Source organism: Cercospora kikuchii (genome assembly GCF_019650295.1).
Source record: "Cercospora kikuchii DNA, contig_00006, whole genome shotgun sequence".
In the NCBI taxonomy this organism is placed as follows: domain Eukaryota; kingdom Fungi; phylum Ascomycota; class Dothideomycetes; order Mycosphaerellales; family Mycosphaerellaceae; genus Cercospora; species Cercospora kikuchii.
Genome location: NW_025408587.1, coordinates 896849 through 921894, shown reverse-complemented (window position 1 = coordinate 921894; position 25046 = coordinate 896849). Strand labels below are relative to the sequence as shown.

Sequence of the window (25046 nt, the reverse complement as noted above, 5' to 3'; positions counted from 1 at the left end):
AACGTGCGTCCATGTCTCAGCTCTACCTCTACCTCTACCAGATGCGCCAAGAATGTCGCTCTCCGAACGAGGCTTAGTGCGAGGCCATAAGGCACAGCACATCATGGTGAGGTCGACCGCCACATTGGACACGACGCGCACTTGTGACTTTGCCGCTCTCATTACATATACGCTCGATTCGTCTGTGGCATATGATATCTGCGCATGGAAACATCACATTTCCTCAATCTTCCGACCGAGCTTAGGCTAGTGATTCTCGAACACCTTCTCGCAGATACCAATACTCTGGCAATTGGCGGTTACTACGCGCCGTCGTTTATATCCTCTTCTGCACCTCCAGCCGTCTTCAGCAGCGACATTACACAGAAAACCCCAGCTCTACAGCCCGCGATAAGCCTTACAAGCCGACAGTTGAGAGAGGAGTCCTTACCGATCTTTTACCGCCAGAACCGGTTTCTACTTGCGTTACACTACCGGCGAGCCAGATCAGAGGTCGTCAACTGGATTGAGTCAGTTGCGTCAAATACCAGCATTACGAAGAATTTGTGGAAGGTCACAGTCAAGCATCGTTTCGGCATCCTGGACTACAGAGGCACCATTGATTTCGACTTCCAGCACTTCAGCATTCTTGGCCCAGAGTTGTGGTTCAATTCGATTCCGCCTTTGTATATCAAAGAAGTGAAGGACATAATCGAGCGAGCACGGCAGCAGAGCTTCTCTGAAGAACTTCACGACTCTGGAGAGCTGCGGATCGAGACTTTGCGACAGCTTGTCGAAGTGCTTGGTGTGGTTATAGATTGAGCATGGCGAGCGCAGAAGCATACATGGCTAGCCTGAATGCCTCCTTATATCCACCTGCTCGCCAGGCCAACTCTTCCTCGACGTCTTTGTCTGTAATACCCGATGGCCGCGATTCGATTCCATCAAGCATTGTCAGCGAACCAACAGGCAAATGCCACCTCCTGGATCTCCCAAAAGAGCTACGTCTTTTGATCTGGGAACGCTACCTTCAAACAGTACCTACACTGGTCAAACTCGAGCAATACCACTTCGTTTATAAATCCCGAAGATACTGGCAACCTTTGCTAAGTCTAGCGAACCGTCAAATCCGAAGTGAGCTTCTCCCACTGTTCTATCGCCGCTGCAGATTTCATCTACAAGGATTCAACGAAGATGGCGACTGTGAAGTCGAATTGTTCCTCAACAGGACTCTTTCATATCAAGCGCTACATCAGAACATGAGAATTGTGGTGATACATGGTTTCATCTTGCACTCGGGTCGCTGGCTAGGAGAGTTTGATCTCGGAAGATTTACGTTGAACGTTGACAGGCATTGGAAACATTCCATGGAGGGCGAGTATAGTGGTATGATTGAGGACTTGGAAGCTATTTTCCTGTGGGCTTCGCAGGCGGTCAGCCCGACGGATTCGAGAGAGCCAGTTTTGCGCCGATTATTGAATGTCATGAGGGCACGAGGTGTGTTCTTGTGGTGAGTCCATGTATGCGTTGCACAAGTGTTTCAGGCTGTGGTTGTCATCTGCTGATGTTCTCTTTCCGCAGTGATGATGATGAATATACAGTCCACGGAGACCCCGTCGGCTTCTGAGCCAGAGTCAGACTCGTCGCGAATAGAGCGGGCAGCGACTGCCAACATGACAATGTACAGTATCGTGTGCACATCTAGCTGGCACGATGCCTGACACTCAATGCCGCAACCAACGTGAATGCCTGCGATGTGTGCGGGAAGTTGTGTTAGGATTCAGCCAATGCAATCAGGCCGAAACGCATTTCTTGGCATTCACATGTGCATCATCGTGGTTCGATTCCATCGGCCCACTTTTGCCGCCCTCCAGAGCGACCCCAGCAAACCTAAACTCGAGGATCATGCGATTCTGAACGCCAACCGACGAATCACGAAACTCATATTACAGGACTCTTGTAATCGTACGAACGTGGTTTTTATGCTTGCAATCTCGTCTCTGTCTTACATTTCTGCATCCTGAGAATTCTTGCGTTCACTTCCTTCTATTCTTACTGTACGCCATCCGCTCGGAAGAAAAAATGGAGAACGGAGACATGCTCACGATTGCCGCGTCGATCGCCGTCATTGTGTGGTCGGTCGTCATGAACACATTGTATGATGCTGAACAGCACCGCGAGAAGATGGCTTCGGAAGGAAAGGCTGCTGGCCATCAGATGCATTCACATCTGCTGCAACAGGTGCGTGTGCGAGACTTTACAATTACGGAGTTTCACTGACGTTGCTTGCTAGACGATGTGAGCTTTGAAGCGTCCAGGACAACCAGAACGCGATATCTTTTCGAATAGCCGGGCTCGAAATCATGGGCGAAGAAGCTGAGGCAGCAAAGCCGTCTCTGACTTTCTGGACCTGAACTTCGATCAACTTCTTGGTTGTGAAAGGCCCTAGTCGATTCTGAAGTCACAGACGTTCTATTTATCGTCTCGGCGTGGAACTCCGACACTCTCACGCCATGGTCTGCACAACAATACATCCTGGCTCAGGTTTATGGGCGGAACCACAAATCCGATCATTCGCAGCTTCCGGCTCGACAGTCCAGAGCTGTCATACCCAGATTCTTTGCTGTCTGTGGGCTGTCGTACGATTTTCATCGATTGGGGTCCCTTCGAAGGCCGCGCATTCATCGTCTGGTCATTGTCGCTACGAGGTCCTGTTCGCCTGTAGAGACGCACAGAACGCCAACGGCATTGGTATTTCCATCGGCTCATGGCGATGCTGCCATAAGAACCAATTGGGATCCCTCTTGACGGCCCATCCTACATCGATGCTTACTTCATGTTTTCATCATGCTTTACCAAGCTCCTGTACATCAAGACGCTGGGTCAGACAGTCTGAGGAGAGGTTCAGAACCGCTTCCGTACTTAATCGGGTAGCGGTGGGGAGGTGCTGAAGGAGTCGGTATCGAATGTAATGTGTAATCTACGAAAATTGAGGCTCGAAGGGCCGGTTTGGCTTCTGTGTGACAATCAACGCTCAAATCAGGTCTCGGTTGGTGCGCGTTGTTGAACAATCCAATATCGCGTCGCATGATCCTTGCAATTGCCGTCCGGAGCGAGACATTGATTTGCTTCTTTCGATATGTACTCTCCAGGTTGACAGCCTCGCTGGCTGACGACGATTGGTTTCAGTCGTAAAAGAGTGATCGCGGAGACAGAGCAGAGGAGGAGAAACGCGGGAAAGAAGAGGAGATATGTAGCATCGGCGTTCGCGTTCAAAGTTCCGACCCAGTCGTCACTTTCAACATTTCTCTTTGCGATAGCTTCACCACGCGCATCTACCTTGTCGCACGAATCAAAATGGGCAAAGGTAAGCCGTCTTGACCTTCATACTCATAGTAATGATACTGACAGATATAAGGGACTGATAAGCTGTACGTATGTTTCAATGCGCAACACCAACTTCAAAGCCTCACTAACCTGTTCACAGATCACCCACTCCGAATGGTCGAGTGAAGACGCCTTTGGCGCGAGCGCTGGCGCAAACGCACGAAGGTCTGCAAACTCTGGAGCAGGCGCCAGCTTCAAGCGACTGCCCTTCAACTTCTGCGCGGTATCATTACAGCCCTTCGAACATCCTGTATGCACCGCAGATGGCACGATCTTCGACCTGACGAACATCTTACCCTGGATCAAAAAGCATGGAACGAACCCGGTGAATGGACAGCCGTTGAAGAGCTCGGATCTGATCAAGTTGAACTTTGCGAAGAATGAGGAGGGCGAATATGTCGATCCTGTTACGTTCAAGGTCATAACCGATAACACCCACCTAATCGCAATCAAGAGCACAGGCAATGTGTTCAGCTATGACACAGTACAGAGACTCAACATCAAAGCGAAAAATTGGCGAGATCTGGTCAGCGACGGGGAATTCACGAGAGCCGACATTATCACCTTGCAAGATCCACAGAACCTGGAGTCACGAAATCTCAGCGACTTCAAATACTTGAAAGAAGGACAGAGCACGCTCACCGCTGAGCAAGAAGCTGAGAGGAGTGCTGGCGTGAATGGTCAGAATTTGGGAAGCGCGGCGAAGATACTCAAGGCGAAAGAGGCAGTTGCGAAGGCCAGGGCTGAACGAGAAAAGGCAGCAACTGGTTCAGCAGAGTCGCAAGCGCTTGCAAATGCACGAAAGGCACATGCAGAAGTTGCAAAGTCCTCGCGGACGGCGAAGCCAGTACCTCATAACGCAGCTCGTTATACTACCGGTGCTGCGGCGGCTGCCTTCACCAGTACTGGCTTGACACCTTCCACCGATACCTCGCGAGCGATCATGTCCGACGAAGAGTACATGCTCAAGCCGAAACGCGTCAAGCAGAAAGGCTACGTACGAATGACCACGAATCACGGTGCTATGAACATTGAACTTTACCCAGAACACGCACCGAAAGCAGTATGGAACTTTATTCAACTATCGAAACGCGGGTATTACAATGGGGTGAAATTCCATAGGAACATCCAACGCTTCATGATACAAGGCGGTGATCCGTCTGGCACAGGGCGAGGAGGGCAAAGCTGCTGGGGCAAGACTTTCACGGATGAGCTGGAAGGACCACTCAAGCATGACGGGCGGGGAGTGCTCTCAATGGCCAACAAGGGAAAAGATACGAATACGAGCCAATTCTTCATCTTGTACCGACAAGCACCACACCTCAACCTGAAGCACACGATATTTGGGAGAGTGGTCGAGGGTCTAGAAGTACTGGATCGCCTGGAGAGCATCGAAGTGGACGACGGCAAACGACCCCTCGAAGACTGCACCATCCAGGACCTGGCCGTCCTCATTGACCCATTCGAGGACTTCTTGAAAGAACGAGACGAAAAGGAAGCAGCCGAGGCACGCAAGGAAAGACTCAGACAAGAAGGTGGAGCGGCAGATGAGCAGACCACCTGGACTGGCAAGCGCATACGAGCGGATGGTAAAGTAGAAGATGGTGGAAATGCCGTTGGTGTGGGCAAATACCTCAAGCAAGCAGCGGCACCGGCAGAGGAGGATGAAGTTGTCGGAGAGTGGGACGAGACCGAGATGGCACCTCCGACCAAGAAGGCGAAGAAGGGCGGCGGATTTGGCGATTTCAGTGCGTGGTAGCGCGGGCAGTGTGCACTCTTCGAAAGGAGCCCCAACCGTCCACCTGCATAGAATCCGGTGCCTCGCGTAGTAGTAGGCGGAGTGAGAGCATATTTGTGCCCGCGAGATGGCACATCTCCACTCCCTACCGACGTGCGGCGGGGTCTTGGAAGTGCACAGCGCTCTCTTGCAAACCCGCGTGAACGCTACCTTTAATTCATGCTTTATCCGTGTCTCCCACGTTTGGGTATATGCCTCAGCGCCATGTTACTCCTTTATTATCAAATTCATCTTTCCCTCGTGCTACTGCGCTCATGCTGCGAAGCAGTCCTCGTACTTCTTGTTGTGCTTGTTGCTGGCGTGTTCAGCGAGGGCGGGTTGCTTCGTGGTGCTCTGGAAGTCGGCGAAGCACTGTAAGAGGTGTAAGGAGATGGTCATCGGATGTACCAAATGAGGACGTCTATCCTCAGTCTGGCAGAAAAAGGTGCGGGCTGCGGCTGGCGGACGTAGGAAATATGATGTCTCTCGAGACCCGAGCACTTACCACTTTGCACTTGATCGTCTTGGCAGCAGCGTTCTATACAGACATTCTAGATCAGCAAGACCATCACGGTCGTGGTTCTGGAAATGGTACGTACGCTCTTCAACTGCGAACCCTTGTTGCTGGTGTCTTTGGCGTTGCGCTCACGCTTTTGCTGTGCCTTGGCTCCGTTGCCCATTTCGACTGCTCGTTCGAGGTGGATGATGTGGTGAGTCGTATGGAGATTTGACGGGACTACGAGTCTTCTTGCTTATGCCAGTGTATGGAGTTGGGAAATTATTGGCGGGAGTTTGTCTTCAGATCCTCGAGACTGGTCGAGCCGACATCCTTGCACGTGCGGCTAATCGGAGCTTCTGCATCGAAAAAAAGTGGCCAATGAGACGACAGATTTTCTCGGCTTCAGCAGGCTGTCCCACGCCGACGATTGAGGGTCATCTCTCTGTCACTTCTCGGGTTTCGTCTTCCACTTCGCACGAGATGATTATGCTTCAGCGCTCACAACGACATCCACGTCCATATATCGTGAGTCACCAAGAACTTCAAGGATTGAATATTCATCCAATCGCTCGGACAAAGAGCTCGGCCGAGAAGCAAGACAGAAGATCACGAAATCCGTTCCTACTTTCGCCACTGTGGCTACACACTGCTGCATCCGGTAGGCAGGCAAGTCTACGTACACCAACCACAGCCTATCAGCAACGTCACAAGCTACTATCAAGCACACGCGGCAGCTGTTTACCTGCTGAACCACATGGTTCTCCCACGTACTATGGCGTTCTCCTCCTTTCTCTCCGCTTCCAGATCCAATATTACTCACATCTATGTGGCTGACGAATGCTCTGCGTTGCTATCCGGCTGCCTGTGAGCTCGCCTCTCGGGTAGGTGGTCCTGATGTGTGGATGTCTCCTATAAGACTATGATATTTGCTTCTCTTCAACCTTCTCTTCATCATCATCACAATCAACATGCCTTCAGTACGCTACTACAACCAGACCGGTCCCTTCTGGGACTTTGTCGCCGGACTTGAGCAGCAAGGGATCAACCGCCCTGCGGACTCTTCCGACAACGAGCACGAACAACCCAATCCATGGGCTCAAGGCTGGGCGGGCTTCCCATGGGGACAGCTTCCTCACCGTGGACGACACGGCCCGCCTCCACACCATCACCACGGACCCCCACCACCACCACCTCCACAGGCTGAGAACGAAGAAGGCGAGGCCGGCCGATCTGAACCACGAGGTCCACCACCACCATTCTCTGATTCCGAAACCGAAGGCCGACCGCAACACGGACACGAACACCGCGGCCCCGGAGCGCGTGGCGGACGCTGCGGCCGTGGTCGCGGTGGTCCATGGGGCTTCGGTCGAAGAGGTCACTTCCATCCATACGATGGTTTCGGTCCCTTCGGTCAAATTGCAGAACTATTCCAGGAGCAGCTATTCGGCGCTCAGAACGAGAACAACGCCACCAAAGACACCAAATCCGAAGACTTCACCCCAGAAGTCGACGTTTTCGACACGACCGAGGCCTTCGTCGTCCACATCTCTCTTCCTGGTGCGAAGAAAGAAGACGTCGGCGTCAACTGGGATACTGAGAAATCCGAGCTCAGCATTGCCGGCGTCGTATATCGACCTGGCGATGAGGAATTGCTGAAGACTCTTGCTCTCGATGAGAGAAAGGTCGGAGCCTTCGAACGCAAAGTGAGACTGGGCAGCAGAGCGAACCCTGCTCAGGTTGATGTCGATGGCATTACGGCCAGGCTGGAGGACGGCATTTTGAGAGTTGAAGTACCCAAGCTTGATGCTGGGTATGTCGAGATCAAGAAGGTCGATATCGAGTAATGTTTGGAGGATTGATATGAGGGTCGAAGAGGAGGAAGCAGGTATCAAGTAGTAAAAGGTAAAACAAATCATCTTTGGCAGATCCAATGTACAATTTTATACGCAGTAATGAATTATGATCAGTTTGAATTTCGCAAATCAGTTTTCAAATTAGCGACGGCGTTCTGGCGCATGATGACCAGGACCAGCTGCGACCAATTGCTTTCTGGTTGCGTGAATGCTGTTTCGTCAAGCCTCTGAAGGGTATACAGTACAGCAACTAGCGGCAGCGGCGATCGCATGTCGTACCGTGTCGTCGACATTTAGCCATACTTCCTCGTCGTGCCCGTGACTCGCATCTCATCTCATCCGCGCTCTTCTCGCCATTCCCATGAAAAGCCTCGTCGGCCCATTCCATCTGATTCGTCACTTTCAATGCTACGAACGACCGCATACTATTGCGGCAGTCGGCGCGGACTTGCGTTTCCGTTTTCCATCACCGGCCGCGCGAAAACTGGCATCGCCGCAGTACTGGTCGGAGACAATGCCACCGAAGGCAACTTCCTCGGGCTCGCAAGCGGTGAAGGCCCAGAGTCCATCTCATCTGTACCATTCCCATGCTGAGCACTTCTCCACTCCTCGGCATCTTCAAGAAGAATCTCAAACACCGCATCCTTGTGTTGCAGCAACATTTCGGTGATCGTATTGGAATCACTCTTGACGACCTGGCCAAATCTCCGCTTAGGCTTGCGGGCAAAGTCGCTAGCAAAATACGCATGCTCGCTACCGACAAGAACCAGGGAGTTTCGGTGATACCAATGGGCCAGTTCCTCGTCTCCGCCGACAAGAGACTTACACGACATAAGCGGGACGTCTTCGACGAAGGAGATGACCTTCAACAGCTTGTTTCCTTCTTCGCGATCGTTGTACTTCGTCAAGACCATCTCTTGATTGTTCTTGAGGAGATTGATAATCGCGCCATGGCCGGTGTTCGTGCCCATAAGGTATGCGTGAGTGCATTCGCTGAGCTCGACATAGTTGTCCCATAGGTATTTGAGCAACTGTGACGCTTCCTTGATGCGGTAGTCAATGCTTTCGTTGGGCTGATGCTCTTGCGAATCTTCGTCGTAGTCAGTTACGTATTTGGGCAAGTTGACATCAATCACAGCGAGGCCTTCTTTGAACGCGGTGTCGACGTAGGTCTTTACAATATCAGCCTTTGATCACGTCAGCTGTCTGTCTGCTACTGCAGCTCAGGTTTTCGGGCTTGCTCACCAGCCATGTATTGTGAAGCTCGATCTTGCCCGTTCTCGGGTCTGGAGAAGCTAGAACTTCGGGCGGGTCGTGCAGAACAAGGAACAAAGCCTGTGCTGTGCTGTAGTTCGGCCTATCGCTTCTCCGTTAGTTGCTATGAACTTAGCATCGGCGCAGTATAGCGAACTTACGTGGCAAGGACTTGGTCCTCGAACTCTTTCGCCAATTGCTCGCGGTGCACAAACAGCGGCGTCATTTCGTACTCGTCCCACATTGTCTTCGCTTGCCATCCACGGACCACGTTGTGCATGCGCTCGCCACGCAGTGGGCCTTTGAGTCGATGTGAGATGTCCTTCGGGTAGAGGCACGTCCAGAACTTGCTCTGCTGCCGCGCTACCAGTTTGACATCGTCAATACCGGAGATCGTGGCTACGGTGTTCTCGAGTCTGTCAGGCGGCTCTCCCATAAGAGTACGTGCGACGGCTGTTGCAGATCTCGCGATAGATTCCAGATTGTAGCCTCCTTCGAGACAGACAGCAATCTTGCCGTCCGCTAACGACATGAGCATATGTGTCATATGCGCATATCCGGCTGGTGTGACTTTGCAACCACCCAGCATATCGCCCTCCGCAGCATCGAAACCGGCTGCGATAATAACGAGGTCGGGATTGAATTCGGTAGCAATTGGCATAACAACCTGCTGAAAAGCGTATAGGTAGTCTGCATCACCCATGCCTTGCCTTGACCATGGAATGTTTACATTCTTTCCCAGACCAGCCCCTTCTCCGCAGTGAAGGTGGTCACCGTAGGCTACACGATTATCTCGATAGCTGTGCTCAGGATAGAAATTACCTCTCTTGTGCACATGTAGGGAGATATAGAGAACATTTGGGTCGTCGTAGTTGGCTTGCTGGATTCCGTTACCGTGATGTACGTCCCAGTCCAAGATGAGAACCTTGCGACACTGATCTCCAAATTCCTTTTGACAGGCCTTGGTAGCAATACTGACATTGTCATAGAAGCAGAACCCCTTGGCATCTTCACGCTCAGCGTGATGCCCAGGTGGTCTGATGACAGCAAAGACGTTCTTCACCTTGCCAAGTATGATAGCACGGCAGGCCTCGATCGCACCTCCAGCACTGAGTGCAGCGCAGTATGGTGTGCTGTTGGATAGGTATATGGAGTCGTTCGTATGCGGTGGATGCTGAAGCTCGTCCTTCAAGTCTGCCGAGCTCATAACACTGAGCGATTGAACCCAATTCCAGTGGTTTCTAGTGTGCACGAGACATACTTCGTCGCGCGTAACCATACGCGCGTCGATCCGGCCCATGTAATAATCGTTCGCAGGACCTGAATCGCCATCTCGCCATGCAAGTCCGGCATTAACGAAGGCTTCGAAGATTGCATGTATTCGTCGCGGGTCTTCAGGATGCAGGTCATCCTCAGATGGCTCCGCCTCAACGTGAAACCTCATCCGTACATCGTAGACCAGACCAGTCTGCAACGTGCCGTATGGCAGCTGTTCGAACTTGGCCGGCTTAGGGCCATCCTTCCGAGCGAAGAGCTGATGGTCGAAGGCATTAGATCCACGGCGTATTCCCTTGCCCTTCAGCAAAGTGTCGGCATGTGGAGGTCGCAGTAATGGCTCATCGGCGTGGAAACTTCCAATGGCTTGCTTGCCAGTGCAATCACCGCCACTTTGCGCAAGTAATGACCCATGCGTCTCAGTGGAGCGGATTACTTCGCCATCTGACATGAACACATCTTGCGGGTCGTCCTCCATGTCGAAGGGAGAGAAAGGAAGACGAAGGTCAGCTACTCATGCCGAGGCCAGGCAGCGCCTGCTGCAGCGAATACGATGAACCGCTGCGACTAAATCAGTACTTGTCAATATGTTGTGGTTTATTCTGGCTGCTTCGTGGGATCGGAGAAGCTAAAGTGTGCGCTGCCTGCAGTCGCGACACCGACGCGAAGCAGGAGCACAGACCGTCCGACACACCTTCAGTGCTTGCATACAAGGCTCCGGGCTTATGTTAGACAAATGAGGCCACTAGCTTGGTCTGACTGAGTAGTCGAGAGACAGGTGCGTAACTAGAAGCGTTTGCAACTTGTCGCCGTTGGGTGCGTAGTAGAAGTGAGTGGCTTAAGTGATGCATGGATGGATGGATGGAGTTTATTCCGCCCGGCGCTAAGCACCTAAAGGGCACACTACGGATATTACGTCATCACATTGCTTCCGGAAATTTTCCTGAACTCCAAATAGCCCATTCGGTTTGTCCTATCTCAGTTCTCCTGCTCCTTCTGTCCTATGTTGCCGGAAACTCGTACTAGGTTAGTGTGCACAAGCTCTCTTGAAGTCGCTCCTCCAAGTGTTCACTGTCCCATCTTCAGCGAGTGAAGCGTGTCTTGTTAATAGTACGAGGGTGCGTTGGGGGAAACGGTTAGTAGTAGTAGGTGTAAGGTTGGTGGCGTTGTGTCCTCTATGTGTCTCGGTTGGCCGTCACCTGGCTAGGGGAAGGTTGGTACGATGAGCTCTCGAGACGGCCTGTAGCCATAGCGAACTGGATCGTCGCCAGGACTGCGTCTATTGCCGGTTTCCACTTCTCGTTGTCTGATGCTGCCTTTCCTCCGAGAAAAAAGGAGAGGTTGCCCCTCGTAGTGTCTGTATGTTGTAGCATCTGTAGTCGGAGATCATCCCACAGACGGCACCGGAATAAGAAATGCTCGACGGTTTCAGTTGCTTGCGTGCATGCGCACAGGTCTGATTCTGCAGCTCCTATCCGGTGAAGGTAACCATTCAGTCGTGACATTCCGGTCCGGAGCTGTGCCAACACGCTCGCTTGTTTGCTTCCGAGGCGATCGTATACCATCCGTGTATGTGGACCAGGTATCGCGGTGTCGATTCGTCGTATATGCTTTCCTACGCCTTCGATCGGCTGCCGTCTTTTCCTCGTTTCTGCTTTCAAGTGGCTAATAGCAGTCGATCTAGCTGCTGGCCGGGTCGACTGTGGTATTTGACCTGGCTCCGTTGCAGCTTTCGCCGCCTCTTTTGCTTTTTGGCCAAGCTCAAACTCTGGAGTGGGACACCACGCCAACCGGACAGTATTGCGGCCCTGCAGGGCCCACGCGCTCTTATAGATTTGTTGTATGGTTTCCTGTCCTGACTGCTGTCTAGGCCGGCATACTGCCTGTAGTGCTGCTCGGTTGTCTGAGAAGAGATATATATTCCGCGAGACGGTAGATAGGGGTATTTGTGCAAGGCCTTCTGCCAACGCTATCAAGGCCGCCGTGTACGGGTTGTGCTCCGTCCTTGCTGATACTGTAGTCGAGACGACGGTGGATGGGGGCTCTCCCCGTTCGGTGTCTTGTATTGCGACTCCTGCGCCGACAATGTTGTTCCTCGCCGAGGAGCTTGTTGCGACACAGATACCTGCGCTCTGTTTGGCAGCGTTCACCGCTTCCTCTGTCGTTTCCTTCGCATCTGCTGCTAGTCGCCGGTGCCACGGTGCTACTGTGTATGGCGCGATGCTCTCCATACCTCTTGTCGATACCTTGTAGGTAGTTGACATCTGTTGCAGCGGGGAGCGGAACCTCCGGGTCGGTATAACCCTGAGTTTCGACAGCGGATTGGTCGTAGGCAGCGAGAGGATATCGACCCATGTGCTCGCGGCTTTGGCTGCGTGTCGTTGCTGGACTGTGCGCATGCTTGCCTCTGCTTCGGCCACTTCTCTTGCTACTGTGCGGAAGCAGCCCGTGACTGCCTGTGCTCCGATTCTTTGTACTCGATTTACTGCAGCCGCAAGTCGCCCTTTACACTTGTACATCCACACCGGCGATGCGTAGTCGACTACTGGCGCCACCATTGTTTCGAACAGCCTGCGGGCGGTAGATGGTGACAGCCCTCGCAGTCGTTTCAGTGCCATTGCAGCAGTAAGACCTGCAGTGGCCGCTCGTGCGATATGCTGTTGGAATCGAAGTTCCGAGTCCACGACCACTCCTAGGATCTTTGTGCTGGTCACCGGCTCCACCTCTTGTCCCTTGACCAGAACTGGTCGGACGCTACTTCGGCACGGTATTCGCGTAAAGTGGATAAAGGCTGTCTTGTCGCCTTCAAAGGTGGCACCGCTTCTTTGTTCCCACTCTATCGCTTGGTCGACAACCGCCTGGATCCTGCCTTGGTTTGCCTCTGCAGAGGGGCCTGTGACCCACGCTGTGTAGTCGTCGACAAATGCTATAGCACCGCCATTGCTATCGATCTTGCGCTGGACGAGGTCCGCATTAAAAAAGAGGAACAGGACTGGTGATAGTGGCGACCCCTGCGGCAATCCTGCTTGCTGTAGCGCTTGTCGCTCCGATGCCTGGCCATTAACTACGATTGTAGCCGACCGGTCCGAGCAGAAGGAATCGATCCATTTGACTAGCGTTGCGGGGATGCCCCTTGCTTGGAGTCGCTGCAGTAGTCTTTCCTTACACACTCCATTATATGCACCTTTCACGTCGAAGCTGATCAGGCTGAGCACCCTCCTGTTACGCCATGCCTTGTAGATGTGTTCCTGCAACAGGAGGATCGCCTGTACTGCCGATCGTCTCTTCCGAGCTCCGAAGTGGTTTGTTGGTAGGAGGCCTGCGGTTTCGACCGCATGTGATATCCTTTCAGCTACTACTGCTTCAAGCGCTTTGCCAAGCGTAGCGAGCAACGAAATAGGTCGCCATGCCTTCGCAGCTGTATAGTCGCTCTTGTTAGGTTTCTTTAGTGGAATGATTTTGGCTGTCTTCCATTGGGCCGGCAGTATACCCTCCCTTAGCGACGTTCGAAAGAGTGTTAGAACCCTCTCCTTTACGGCCGGCCATACCCGTTTCCACACTACCGCCGGCAGCCCATCCTCTCCTGCTGCTTTCCACGACTGCGCTGCGAACACGCTCCGTTCAACTTCGTCCATAGTGAGCGGAGGCATATGGACTGGCCTCCTCTGCTTTCGCTGCCCTTCGTCCTCGATCACGGGCGGAAGGGGTGGAAAGAATGTTGATAGCAACTCGGTCGCCTGCTCTCCCTTACCACTTGTAATCGACCCATCCCTCCTCGTAAGGGGCGGGATCTGGGAGGAGCCTAGGCTGGTATCGGCCTTCATATACTTCGCCGCCTGCCAGATGTTGTTAGTGTCGTCCAAGAATTCTTCCCAATGCCTCCTCTGCTGCTGACGGACGGCATCATGGTATTCCTTAGAAGCGATCCGTGTCTGTTTCTCGAGTTGTTCGCTATAGGTGCCCGCCCTGCGATAGCTCCTTGCCCTGTTCCTCCAACGGGTATAGATCTGACGAAGCTTAGTAAGGTCGTGTGTCCACCACCTTTTAGCATACGGCGACGGTTTCGCGACAGGAGTAAGTGCGTGGACTGCTGCAAGTACCGCACTCATGAGTTGGTCGGCCTGCGTCTGTACATCCACTAGTACATGCCCGTATATGTTTACGGCCAATGGCTGGAGTGTACTAGTAATCTTCGCACAAATCTCCTTCCAGGGTGCATTCTTGAGTAGCAGTCGTGGCTGGACTATATGCTCTGGCATGTCGACATTAATGGTGGTCTCGATCGCGTGGTGGTCCGATCCGTGCTCTGTCCCATAAATCCTACACCGGACGAGCGCGGCGGCCAGTTCCTCGGAGGCGAGCACCAGATCGATGGTGCTTTCGTGCTTGCCATTCTGCCACGTCTTGGTACCCCTCGGTAGGAGACTGCGTAGCGCAGAGTCGTTCATAAAGTCCACGAGTCCGTCTGCCTCTCCTTGTCGGGCAGGTGAGATGTCGTCCCCACCCCATAGCTGGTCATGTTGGTTGAAGTCGCCAGTTAGAAGTATATCCATTCTTTCCCTCGTTACCCGTCTCCTTGCAGTGTCCACGCTTTGCCGCAGGAGCTGTATCGTCTCCGCGAGTGCTTGCGGGTTGGCTGGCACCACGTAGACCGATGCGATGAACACCGACCGATCGGGTAGATGCAGCAGCGCTGCGGTAATATCGGGAGAGGGCACCGGGACTGGCTCACTCTCTATCCCCTTCCGGATCCAGAGCATACTTCCAATTACCCGTCTGCCTTCGCGCGTTTCCGTAGGTATCATCTTGGTCCAGTGTGGATGGCCTAGCGGCGCGGTCAACACCTTGCCCTCTCTCACAAACGAGCAAGGTTCCGATAATGCGATGACTCCGAAGTCCTCGAGGTCTGTATCATTCATTACGCTATGTTGCACCACTCGCCGCTTGCCGACATTTAGTGAAAGGACCTTCAAGGGGCTAGGCATTAGCGACAGGAGGAGGATACAGTATTCGACAGTTCTTGCTGTACGATTCGTGGGGTCCACCACATGGGATGCACTTTGGAACCAAACCCTCGGAGTCGCATTCGGTGTGGCGGTGACCTTCTTGCGCGCACTTAGCACACCTCTGTGGTTTGTTGCACGTATGTGCGATGTGGCCTATCTCCTGGCACCTATAGCACTGCATTGGTCGTCGGCGCGGTTCACAAACCCGGGTGTATGCCGATTCTCCTGCTACGTGGAAGTACTGTTCTTGTAACAGGCGTGCTGCGTCGTTGCCTCGGGTTAGGTAGACTATCATCGACCCATATGCCTTCATACTTTCTTTTCGGCTGATCCATACAATCTTGGCGATTTTGGTCTCGTTCTCCTTTTCTAGCATCTCAATCACTCCCGGTCGGAGGTCCCCCGTCTCGGTGATCACGGCCGTGCGGTTAGCATTGTCGACCTTGATTGGGTGGAGCTGGTCCCGTAGCACGCGGCTTCCCGGTGTCGCGGCTGCGGTCTTCAACATCGCCTCTTTAACCTGTGCCAACTCGCCCTCACTTCTGCAAGCTACGCGGATTCGGTCGGCGTTGCGTGGGTCCTTGGTAACTGCCACACAGCGCCACCGTTCTTGTCCTTCGACTCCTCGCATCTCTCTCTCTATACACTCCCTGACCGCGCCGGGGTGGGTCCTCGCTTTCTCGGCCTCGTCGGCTCTCGAGATGTCGATCGTGCAGTAGAGGGAGTTTGTAAAAGCTGATGGAGTTGTGCTCATCGTGAGACTGCGGATGTTGCTAGGTTGACTGTCTGGGGGTGTGCGGGCTACTTCCGCATACGAGCGACTTCCATTAGTAGGTACGGCTACGTTAGCCAGTTGTTCCTGAATGCTCGCTGCTACTTGCTGCTGAATGCTCACTGCTACTTGCTCTTGTATTATAGTTGTAATTTGTTCGATTGTTGGTACCTTCGCGACTATTTCCTCCAGCTGTTTCAATTTCTCTTCCGCCTGTGCTGCTCGTTTTCCTGCCTGTTCCGCTCGCTTTTCTGCCTCCTTGGTTCGCCCTTCCGCCTGCTTGGCTCGTTCTTCTGCCTGTTTTGCTCGCTCTTCCGCTTGTTTTGCTCGCTCTTCCGCTTGCTTCATCTGTGCTAGCATTTGTCTCTGTGGTGTATTGTCACCAGCCGCCGCCGTCGTTTGTTGTATACTATCCCTGCCCTCTTCTACTACGTCCAAGCTCTTTTCTCCCGCTGCCCCAGACTTTGTCGCATTCAGGGTGTGCGTGCCTCGATGCAGGCTCCGGTAGTTGATGGTGCCGTGCGATGCTACTCGTTTTGGGCGCACGGTGATATACTCTCCGTCTCCCGGAGGTTCCGCCATCCTCCTCTTCTCGCTCGTCTTCAGTCGTCGCTGAGTATGCTTCAACAGGTTGGATGGATCGTCCTTAGAGTATGCCGCACGATCTTTTTCGCTTAAGTGATGCGTTAAATTACAAGTAATGGAAAGAGCTAAGCTAGAAACGGCCTGGACCCTAAACCGATAAGATCTAATCAATTATGTTGCCCCTCTAATGAATACCATATATCACTTGCATACTTGCATAGGTCTCGTGCTAAGTACAGAGAAGCCAAAGGCATTCGTGTGATAGTACAACGTTGTTACAATATGCCTGTGGGCTACCTGCCATACAAATTCATGCCATCATAATACTATTGAAGGCTTCCAGTTGAAGAGACTCTTTCCAAATGCAAAGTACGTAGAGCTATACTGAAAACGCTCTGCCGAAGCCGCTTGAGATCGTATACACATCTCACATTCCTCATTCGCTGCCGCAGAGTCGCGAAGTATTGCTTTCACTCCACGCGCTTCTGTTGCTTCGGCTCTCGTATGCTTCCTCGCACCCAATCCGGGACGAATGCCTTGACACCCACTTCGGCCCCGTCTCCTGCTTGCGCCACAAACGTTTCCTCCGGCGAGAACGGAGTTGGCTCAGCTGTAATTTTGAGATCTGTCATTTGCTCCAGCCTGCACATGCCCAGGCCAACATTGCCTATTCCAGCGATAATCTTTCCCGTGCTTCGTTTCCGCTTGTCTTCTTTCTTGATGTCCGCGCCGATGAAATCGCTCGCGTTGATGGTCGCGGCTGGATTATATTCAGGCTTCTCCGAAACTCCAGCGCCAGTTTCATACAATGTGATCGGCAGTATTCTCCTTCTCACAACTCCGGTATGATGTGTCCGAATAGTCAATTCCTGGCCAACATAGCAGCCCTTCTTGAAGTCGATGCCATTCATTATGTCAAGATTACAGTTCATAGGAAGGACTTCATCTCTCGGCATCTCCATTTGTCCTTCAGGCACGCCTCTGAGATACCTTCGAATCATGTACGCATCCAGCGTTGTCTCCTCCAAATCTTGTAGCGCCTCATCCTTCTTCTTTTCGGGCAGGATCAGTCTCTGTCCCATGCCCGGCGCTCTTGGATCTGACATTCCAACGATCCCAGCTGTTTGTTGCGCCGAAGCCGTACCATGCGCCGTCCATCTGTCCTCCTCTTTCCACAAACTCCACACATCCAGCTCGCCTTCGTCCAGCAATCTGAGCTTGAACTTACTCCGCAGCTTGTGTCTTTTCAAATGCTTCATCAAGACATCTGCCTGATTCGCATCCACTTCCAACAAATATCCCGCATCATCTTCTGCTCCACCCTGCTGCTTGTGCCATTCGCTCCCAATGGTAGGATAGACAAAGGTATCATGCAGCACTTTGCCTTGCGCCGTTAGGAAAGCCGCATAAAATCCCGACGTTGATTCTGGTCGGACATTGTTCGTGATGATGCCTTGGAGGAACTTGGGTGTTTCGGCGCCGTGGAGAGATATCAGGCGGCGAGTAGTAAGTTTAGCTGTACCGGATGGAGGTGGAGCTGGTGGGAGCGATGCGCTTGTGGCATACTGGCGGCGCGCATGCTTACTCTGGCGCGCCAGGCATCTCGCACAGATGTATGATGCTTCGTGTGAAGCAGTCAACATGGTAAAGTTGGTGAGAAACGTCGTGCCGAAGGCAACCTGAAGCTCCCGTATTTCGTTCTGACGTAGCGAATTCGATCTTAGTCAGCAGGCAAAGCCGCCGGAAGTCAACGTGCACTGGTGAGTTGAAAACCAAACGACTCATCATATCACGAGGAGTATTAGCAGGAACTGGGCAACTTGAGGTTCGAGTATCTGCAACGATTGGAAAGAAAACTGGAAGATGTGAAGAGATTTGAGGAACTTTTCAGTGTCACATTTCATCTAGCTACGGCGAGTAGCATCTCGTGAATCATCCTTAAAACGGGCGGGAACCGCCAAACAAAACAAAACGCCTTGACTCCCTTGCCCGGGCTGACTCTGGTCAGCCGCAGCCAATCTTTGGCTCTGGGTATAATCATGTCTGTCGTTGCTGTCACACTCTGCGCTTCTGCAAGAGAAGTTAATCAGAGACTCTCTATTTCAAAGTGTACGTCGAAAGTGAAAAGACCACCAACATGACTAGCAAGTTGTGGCGGGAGAAGAGGTGACCGTGACTGTGGCGCTTTCGGTCGTAGTGACGATGATTGTGACCAAGTCAGGGATCACTCCCGCAGAATTGACGGTGGGGCTGGCAGCACTGCTGACAAGAGAGGCGGCACTGCTCACAGTGCTGCTACCGCGAGAAATGGTCACACTGCTGCTTTGCCGTCCGCTGGAGGAAACACCGCTCGCACCATCTGGATCAGGCCCGCCCTCCTAAGAAGAGCCCGAGTGGTAGTATGCAATAGTATCGCCGAACACATTGCGATGATCGGCTCCGAGCACTGCGCCTTCAATGCTATCGTCCAGAATCATCTGCACGGCAGCCTTCGTGGTGACGGTGTACATGTCAACAGTCGAGTTGCGAATGGAGATCATGTTTTGCTGACAGCTGTGGAGCGGCACGCAAGCTTGCGAGTAGGCGTTGAAAAAGCTGTACATGCCGACAGCATATACCAGCAAGCTCTCAGTGTCCTTCACAACGAGACCCCACGCATCTGCGCATGGGACGTCAGGGTTTCCGGTTCCATTGCAGTTAGAGAAATCCGGGTCGTGGTACTCTGTGTTGACAGAAAACGGTTCCGTTGCCACCGGATTTGGCTGAAAGTAGGGAGTTTCAGTCTGCATGAAGCCTCCAAACACAGCCTTTGCGCCATCGATCTGGTAGTTGTACATGACAGAATGTTCGGAAGCACTGCCCCAGAGCCACGCTGGTCCTTGCGATTGGATCAATGTTCCACGAGCGCTGTAAATGGAGATTTGAGTCTGGTTCTTCACCTCCAAGTCGTGATCAGCAACCCAAAACCAGGTGTTTTCGAGGTAGAGGCCGCCTGACTCTGGTCGAGCGTGGAACATGAGGAAAACACCCTGACACTTGTCGGTCGGCTCGGTTGTTGGCCAGCCTGGACATTCGGCTGCGGACAGCTGAGTACCATAGGAACCGCCAATGCGGACATGGCTGTCCCACATGCCTGACTTCAGCGGGTCGGAGTTCAAGTTCCACTCGATCATGATAGCTCCCGGAGCAGCGCCCTTGGTTTCGAACATGAGCTCGGTGATTTCGACTTCGCCCTTGCCATCACCGTTGCGGGCGCCAACTTGGAAGACAGGCTTGGGGTTTTCAGCATCGTTGAAGGATTCTCCATCTGCGACAAGGAGCGGCCAGATCTCTCCAGTAATCTTGATCGAATTTGGAACTGTGATCGTGTCTTTGATAAGGTATGCGCCGTGGTCGAAGTACGCAATGGCGTTGGGGTCGCTCGCAACAGATTCGAACAAGTCTCTGATGCACTGGGTGTCGTCGGTCTCACCGTCACCCTTGCAACCCGCGGCTTTGGCCGACTTGAAGTTAGATGCGGGGACATTCTCGTATTGTGGCTTGCTGCGACCATAAATCTTGCCGTCAGAGTCAACTAGTAGAGACGACTTCTTCAGGGTTGATGTAGCGCTCTGGGTGCGATTTCCAGTGGCAGAATTGACATGGCTTGTGCCCTGAACCCAAGATGAAATCTTGCCAGGTGCAAGGATTGACTTCTGGTCTTTGCTCGACCATACAGCAGCCTGTTTGACTCCAGACATGTCAACATTGTCCAGCACTAGAGTGTTTCCGTTGAATGGAACATTGTTGGTTAGCGAGAACGACGAATTGACACCGTATTCTGTGTCTTGTATGATGCTGTCGCTCAACAACACAGAGCCGGTGCTCAAGTTCTGTGGATTTGCAGACATGTCGATACCAACAGTGCTGCCAGAAATAGAAACGTTTGATAGTGTCCATCCCCAGTTCCAGTTCATGAATATCGCCGTGCGACAATTCTTGAAAACAAGGTTGCGCGATGTGAACTGCTGACTGCCGAGGAAGGCGCCAAATTTGCCACCAGTGAAAGTGAGGTCGCTGAACCAGCCACCAGAGCCATTGTCCATGAAAATGCCTTGCTGCTCACTGTCGGCACCCTCGGTCATGATGAAGTCGATGTTCTGGAGGGATGTGGCTTGGGCGACCTGCCAGTGAATTCCAGTTCCTGCTTTGGTTTGGGTGAGGTCAAGTTTCAAATTGCGAACCTGTCGGAAGAAGTTGTTCTGATTGATGTACCAGTTCTTGCCAGTGTCGTCGTACGGGTCGCTATCGAGGACTGCCATACCTGCGAATTCGGGTGTGGATTGGATAGTGGGCTTCTCGACGGCGTCGCCAATCAATTGAGTGTAGTAGTACATGATGATCGGCTTGCTGACTTTGTAAACACCGGGGGGCAGGTAAACTATTGCTGGCAGGATGGTTGAGGATTCACAGTCCTGACCACAGCGCTTGCCGCTGGAGATTGCGGTGTTGATGGCTTCAGTATCGTCAGTAATGCCGTCACCCTTGGCTCCGAAATCCTTGACATTGCGGAAGATCTTGTAGTCGGTGTCGTTGTTGCCCCAGACGGTTCCGCCTTCACGCGAAATGGTGGCGAGCCAGTAGCTGCTGGCAGCAGTCGCTGCGCTGTCAGCTTGTGCTGCAGGCGCTGCGGCGACTTGAGCGGTAGGGGAAAACGAAAGCAGTCCGGACAGTGCGGTCGCGAACAGCGCGAGGCTGCGTGGTGAAAACATCGTTGTTTTCGAGAGAGGTTGTGTTGTGGTGGAAGATCAGTGGCCGGCACGGATCGGTGGTTGTGGGTGTTGTAAAGAGTGGGTTGGTTTTCGTGTGTGCGAGAAAGTTCTTGGGTCGACTCGGAGAGTGGTAGACTGAAAGATATATCAGGAAAGCGCGCAGAATGGAACAAAGACAGTGACGCGCCGCGCACAATGTGAATGAGTGTCTGGGACAATGAACAGCGGACAATGAAGAAAGCAACTTCGCTATTGTTGAGGGCAGGAGCGCGTGAAGGGGGCGAGGCAGAGCGGGCCTCGAGTCTTTTGAACAGGTGCAGCTCAATAGACATTCGATGCTGTAGGCGATGACTTACACGCTAGTCTGGCAACTCCGTGAGTTTCACACCAATGATCCCTCTTTCGCCAGTGGGCAGCGCGCCTGTATCGGGCAGTCGTTTCAAGTTCTTCTCCTGCGCATGCACGTCGCGAGTTGGAATGTCCTTGCCGTTTGCCTCTGCCTCTGCCCGCGCGCCCACGCGAGTCTTATAGATTCCATCTTCGCCGCCATCACCCATCTTGTGACGAACGAGGTGGGACAGCTCCAGCATTCTTCTCAGCCATGTGAACACCCACCATCACTGCCAGCGATGGAATGCAGCCAGCCTAGCCATGTTCAAACGGCGCTGTGAGACCCGGACCGCGCCAAACGGCAGCCGCCCAGACATCTCGCATCCACCACAGAACACGGTGTTTGGACTGCAGTCGTCAAGGGGCTTCACGCGCACACTGTACCTCCGACAGCAGAATGTTCGACAGACGACGTCGGACGTCGACTTGACCAGAGTTCTACGGGTTAGCGTGCATCAGCCCTGCACGCGACCTTGGCACCTGGCCATCTGATAGGCCCGTCTGCCAAAGGCCCCAAACAGGGCCTATTTCTCTCCCGTCCTCTGACCTTTTGTTCATCGTCACTGGTGCACATCATATGCCTTCTATCTGGCAAGCAGAAGCTTCATCACTTTGGGCACTCATGCCGTCGCTCTCTACCGAGGAGCTGCGCGTGCGGCATCAACGCAGATCTCTCGGTCACAAACATGGTTTTCCTTGCCTCCCCGACGGGTCGTAAACGCGGTGGCACCGTACAACCACGCGCCAGAAACGACCGTTGAAGAGTCCCAGCATCTACCAACATGAAACAGGTACGAGGAACAAACGTTTGGCAAGTCTAGATTTCCTTTCGCGTTTGCCACACACGCGATCGCAGAAGGTACAACACGACCAGAACACTTATTGGGATGCAACCACCGCAAGACTTCCAACTCGCGCATGACCTGCCATATATTGCTGTAGCACATCGGACAGACGGTGCACAGCAGACACAACGCGTAGGTACCTACGAACAAGTCTCTCCACCTTCCGGTGACACGTGCGAAGTGTCGTGAATCAGAAGACTGCATTCACTATTGGCCATTTGCAGCTGCCAATGATTCATAGCAGATCAGCACCAGGTCTGGGTTGTTGGGGACATGATACTGAAAATGCAGTTGGCCGTCTGGCGGGATGCGACTGGTCGGTCCTGGCCACGCTCGCAACAGCTGCATTAGTACTGACTGCTCATTTCACCATGCAGCCGGCAGGCTGTGTCGTCGTCTCGCACGTGCAATTCCGAAATCGCGTCAAAGACCATTCTGGACGCCCTTGTTGCCCGACGATGCGTGGAGCAACTGCTGGAGCGTGGTTCCCTGCCCTTCGGCTACCCGCCAACCGCCTCGATGAACTCTGGGTCCAACAACGGCACGTCATGCCAAACAACGGCGTCTCCCAGCATGGCTGTCGGAACCCAGTAGAACAAAAGAACCTTCGCCGCTGGGAGCGTCGTTTCGGTGGTCTACGACAGCCTCCGGCAATCTGTTACTGGCTGGCTGCACGCCGCTTCCCAATCTTTGTCAAGATCAATGGTGAATCATTCACGAGATCGCTGTGCTATGGTGGTGCCAGCCATTGTGCTGATACACGCGCATGGTCTGTCTACAAACGCCATCTGGAAGTCGTGGCACCCAGCAAGAATGAGTAGCGACACCACGATCTCGATGCTCTGTCTCCCCACGCGACGCATTCACATCATCGAAAAGTCTGAAGCATGTCTGCAGTGTCCTTCTCAACCACCACGAATCCATCTGCCCCATCTTCTTTTGCGGCTAACAGAACTTTGGTCGTGGCAGCAATTCTTTCCACGCCGCTGCGAATTTTCTCTTCCGCTTCCCAAGCAAAGCAAAGTCTTATGCTGCTATCGCAAGCCACCGCCTCCTCGTCACCAGGAACCTCGAATATCTTGCCAGGTGCCACGATCAGATTTTCCTCTGCCTGCAACCTTGTCGCCAATTCCGTGCCACGTACTCCCTTCGGTAGTCCGAGCCAAAGGAAATATCCGCCAGCGACCTCGCGATCTGGCTGTGGAATCGTGAAACCGAGAGGCTGTAAGTGTTGGCGTACAGCAGTGATCAAAGTCCTGTAGCGGGTCCCGTAGGCTGGGCATAACACTGTCTTGATGTGGTTCTGGATTTGGCCAGTCTGTAGGAGGCGTGTGAGGTATGTTGATGTTAGGTGCGAAGGAGAGCCACCAGATCGCTGGCAACCGCTACAAGATATCAGCCATGTGTCAAGGCTGCAGAAAGAGACAGGTGACTAGCGTGTCGAGACGTGCTCGTTTCATCCATAGTGAACATGAAAACAAAGACAAATGTGCTGCGCAGCTAGGATACTGTACCTTCGCACGAGACAAGGAGAGATGTTGCACTTACGCTTGACTGAGACCATATGCGAACTTCGGTGTCGCCTCTGCCCAACCTGATCGTAGACCAGGACCCGCAAGTTTGGACCATGTCCCGTTGCTCATAACGTTACCAAAGCCATCAGCACCCTCGCGTTCAGTGCCACCGTCCAGCTCGCGATCAATGTCCACGATCCGAGGAAGGTGGGCTTTCTTCAGAGTAGTTTGTGTTTCAACAACGGGCCACTGAAGGAAGTCGTAGACGTCGTCACATACGATCAAAGCATCGAACTCTCGTGCGAGTTTCACGAGTTCACGCCTCCTGCGCAGAGTCATTGTCCGCGACGAAGGATTGGAGAACGACGGCACGGTATAGATCAAATGTCGGAAAACCTTGGCTCTCTTCCGATCGGGCTTGTAACGAGGTGCTGTATTTCCTGCGTTTCGTGCATGATCCTCACTCTTGCGGATTTCCCGCCGCAGATATTCGATGTCTATGCCCTCTTCATCCTCCGGAACTGCTCTCAACTTTTCGCCGAAGCCTGCGTCTTCGAACATGCGGAAGATGAGCATGTACCCAGGCGTGACGATCCAGACATTGCGTGTATACTCAGGATCTGTATACACACCAAGCGTTACGCTCATGTTCTGCGATGCGCCGCCAGTGATAGTGATGCGCTCGAAGTCGATGGGTCGGACAGGCTCATAGAAGTCCGTGAGCCATTTCGCTATGGCTTCACGGCATGGCTTGTAGCCCTCATCAGGCCCATAGAGCAGCCCAGGAATCACAACGGACTGGTCAGACAGGGCATGATGAGCAGCTTCCTGTATTAGCTTGGCAGGCAGCAAGTCGGTCGAAGGCCAGCCCTGTCAGAGTCAGAGGCTGAAGTTGATGAGATGACCGGTGCTCCTCTCACTCTCAACAAATTGATGGCTTCTTTCGCAGACGACATGTTCAGCGCAGAGTTCGCTCGGGGCTCAATAGCGGCGGCGGCTGTTGAGTTTGACCAGAATAGATTCCGAACGAGGCGGAGAAGATCGTTTCTGGGCATTGACGTGCTCGGAGGAAGTCCTTCTCGTCCTACCTGTATGCTGCCGAACGTGCTTGCTGCTCCGGTCGGCCTAGCTGACTCCTCAGCCTTGCGAGCAACGGAAG

The 25046-nt window shown here is 53.1% G+C and overlaps 9 protein-coding genes across 9 annotated transcripts; 4 read left to right on the top strand and 5 right to left on the bottom strand.

The window, feature by feature from the left end:
- Nucleotides 1-204: 204 nt before the first annotated feature.
- On the top strand, nt 205-801 carry CKM354_000928400 (uncharacterized protein; the record flags this gene model as incomplete). Its single annotated transcript, XM_044804697.1, has 1 exon — nt 205-801. The coding sequence occupies one exon, from the start codon at nt 205-207 to the stop codon at nt 799-801; it is 597 nt and encodes a 198-aa protein (XP_044660632.1).
- Nucleotides 802-1238: 437 nt separating this feature from the next.
- CKM354_000928300 (uncharacterized protein) lies at nt 1239-1606 on the top strand (the record flags this gene model as incomplete). Its single annotated transcript, XM_044804696.1, has 2 exons — nt 1239-1489; nt 1561-1606. The coding sequence occupies 2 exons, from the start codon at nt 1239-1241 to the stop codon at nt 1604-1606; spliced, it is 297 nt and encodes a 98-aa protein (XP_044660631.1).
- A 1730-nt stretch (nt 1607-3336) lies between these two features.
- On the top strand, nt 3337-5125 carry CKM354_000928200 (uncharacterized protein; the record flags this gene model as incomplete). The annotated part of the gene is made up of 3 exons (XM_044804695.1): nt 3337-3346; nt 3398-3414; nt 3467-5125. The coding sequence occupies 3 exons, from the start codon at nt 3337-3339 to the stop codon at nt 5123-5125; spliced, it is 1686 nt and encodes a 561-aa protein (XP_044660630.1).
- Nucleotides 5126-5416: 291 nt separating this feature from the next.
- Nucleotides 5417-5823, bottom strand: CKM354_000928100 (uncharacterized protein; the record flags this gene model as incomplete). The annotated part of the gene is made up of 3 exons (XM_044804694.1): nt 5417-5515; nt 5649-5681; nt 5743-5823. The coding sequence occupies 3 exons, from the start codon at nt 5821-5823 to the stop codon at nt 5417-5419; spliced, it is 213 nt and encodes a 70-aa protein (XP_044660629.1).
- A 787-nt stretch (nt 5824-6610) lies between these two features.
- CKM354_000928000 (uncharacterized protein) lies at nt 6611-7486 on the top strand (the record flags this gene model as incomplete). The annotated part of the gene is made up of 1 exon (XM_044804693.1): nt 6611-7486. The coding sequence occupies one exon, from the start codon at nt 6611-6613 to the stop codon at nt 7484-7486; it is 876 nt and encodes a 291-aa protein (XP_044660628.1).
- A 434-nt stretch (nt 7487-7920) lies between these two features.
- On the bottom strand, nt 7921-10502 carry CKM354_000927900 (histone deacetylase HDA1; the record flags this gene model as incomplete). Its single annotated transcript, XM_044804692.1, has 3 exons — nt 7921-8682; nt 8741-8852; nt 8911-10502. The coding sequence occupies 3 exons, from the start codon at nt 10500-10502 to the stop codon at nt 7921-7923; spliced, it is 2466 nt and encodes an 821-aa protein (XP_044660627.1).
- A 6355-nt stretch (nt 10503-16857) lies between these two features.
- Nucleotides 16858-18030, bottom strand: CKM354_000927800 (uncharacterized protein; the record flags this gene model as incomplete). Its single annotated transcript, XM_044804691.1, has 1 exon — nt 16858-18030. The coding sequence occupies one exon, from the start codon at nt 18028-18030 to the stop codon at nt 16858-16860; it is 1173 nt and encodes a 390-aa protein (XP_044660626.1).
- A 735-nt stretch (nt 18031-18765) lies between these two features.
- Nucleotides 18766-21138, bottom strand: CKM354_000927700 (uncharacterized protein; the record flags this gene model as incomplete). Its single annotated transcript, XM_044804690.1, has 1 exon — nt 18766-21138. The coding sequence occupies one exon, from the start codon at nt 21136-21138 to the stop codon at nt 18766-18768; it is 2373 nt and encodes a 790-aa protein (XP_044660625.1).
- Nucleotides 21139-23241: 2103 nt separating this feature from the next.
- CKM354_000927600 (2-aminoadipate transaminase) lies at nt 23242-24942 on the bottom strand (the record flags this gene model as incomplete). Its single annotated transcript, XM_044804689.1, has 3 exons — nt 23242-23758; nt 23922-24757; nt 24808-24942. 3 exons carry the CDS (start codon nt 24940-24942, stop codon nt 23242-23244), a joined length of 1488 nt encoding a protein of 495 aa, XP_044660624.1.
- Nucleotides 24943-25046: the final 104 nt, after the last annotated feature.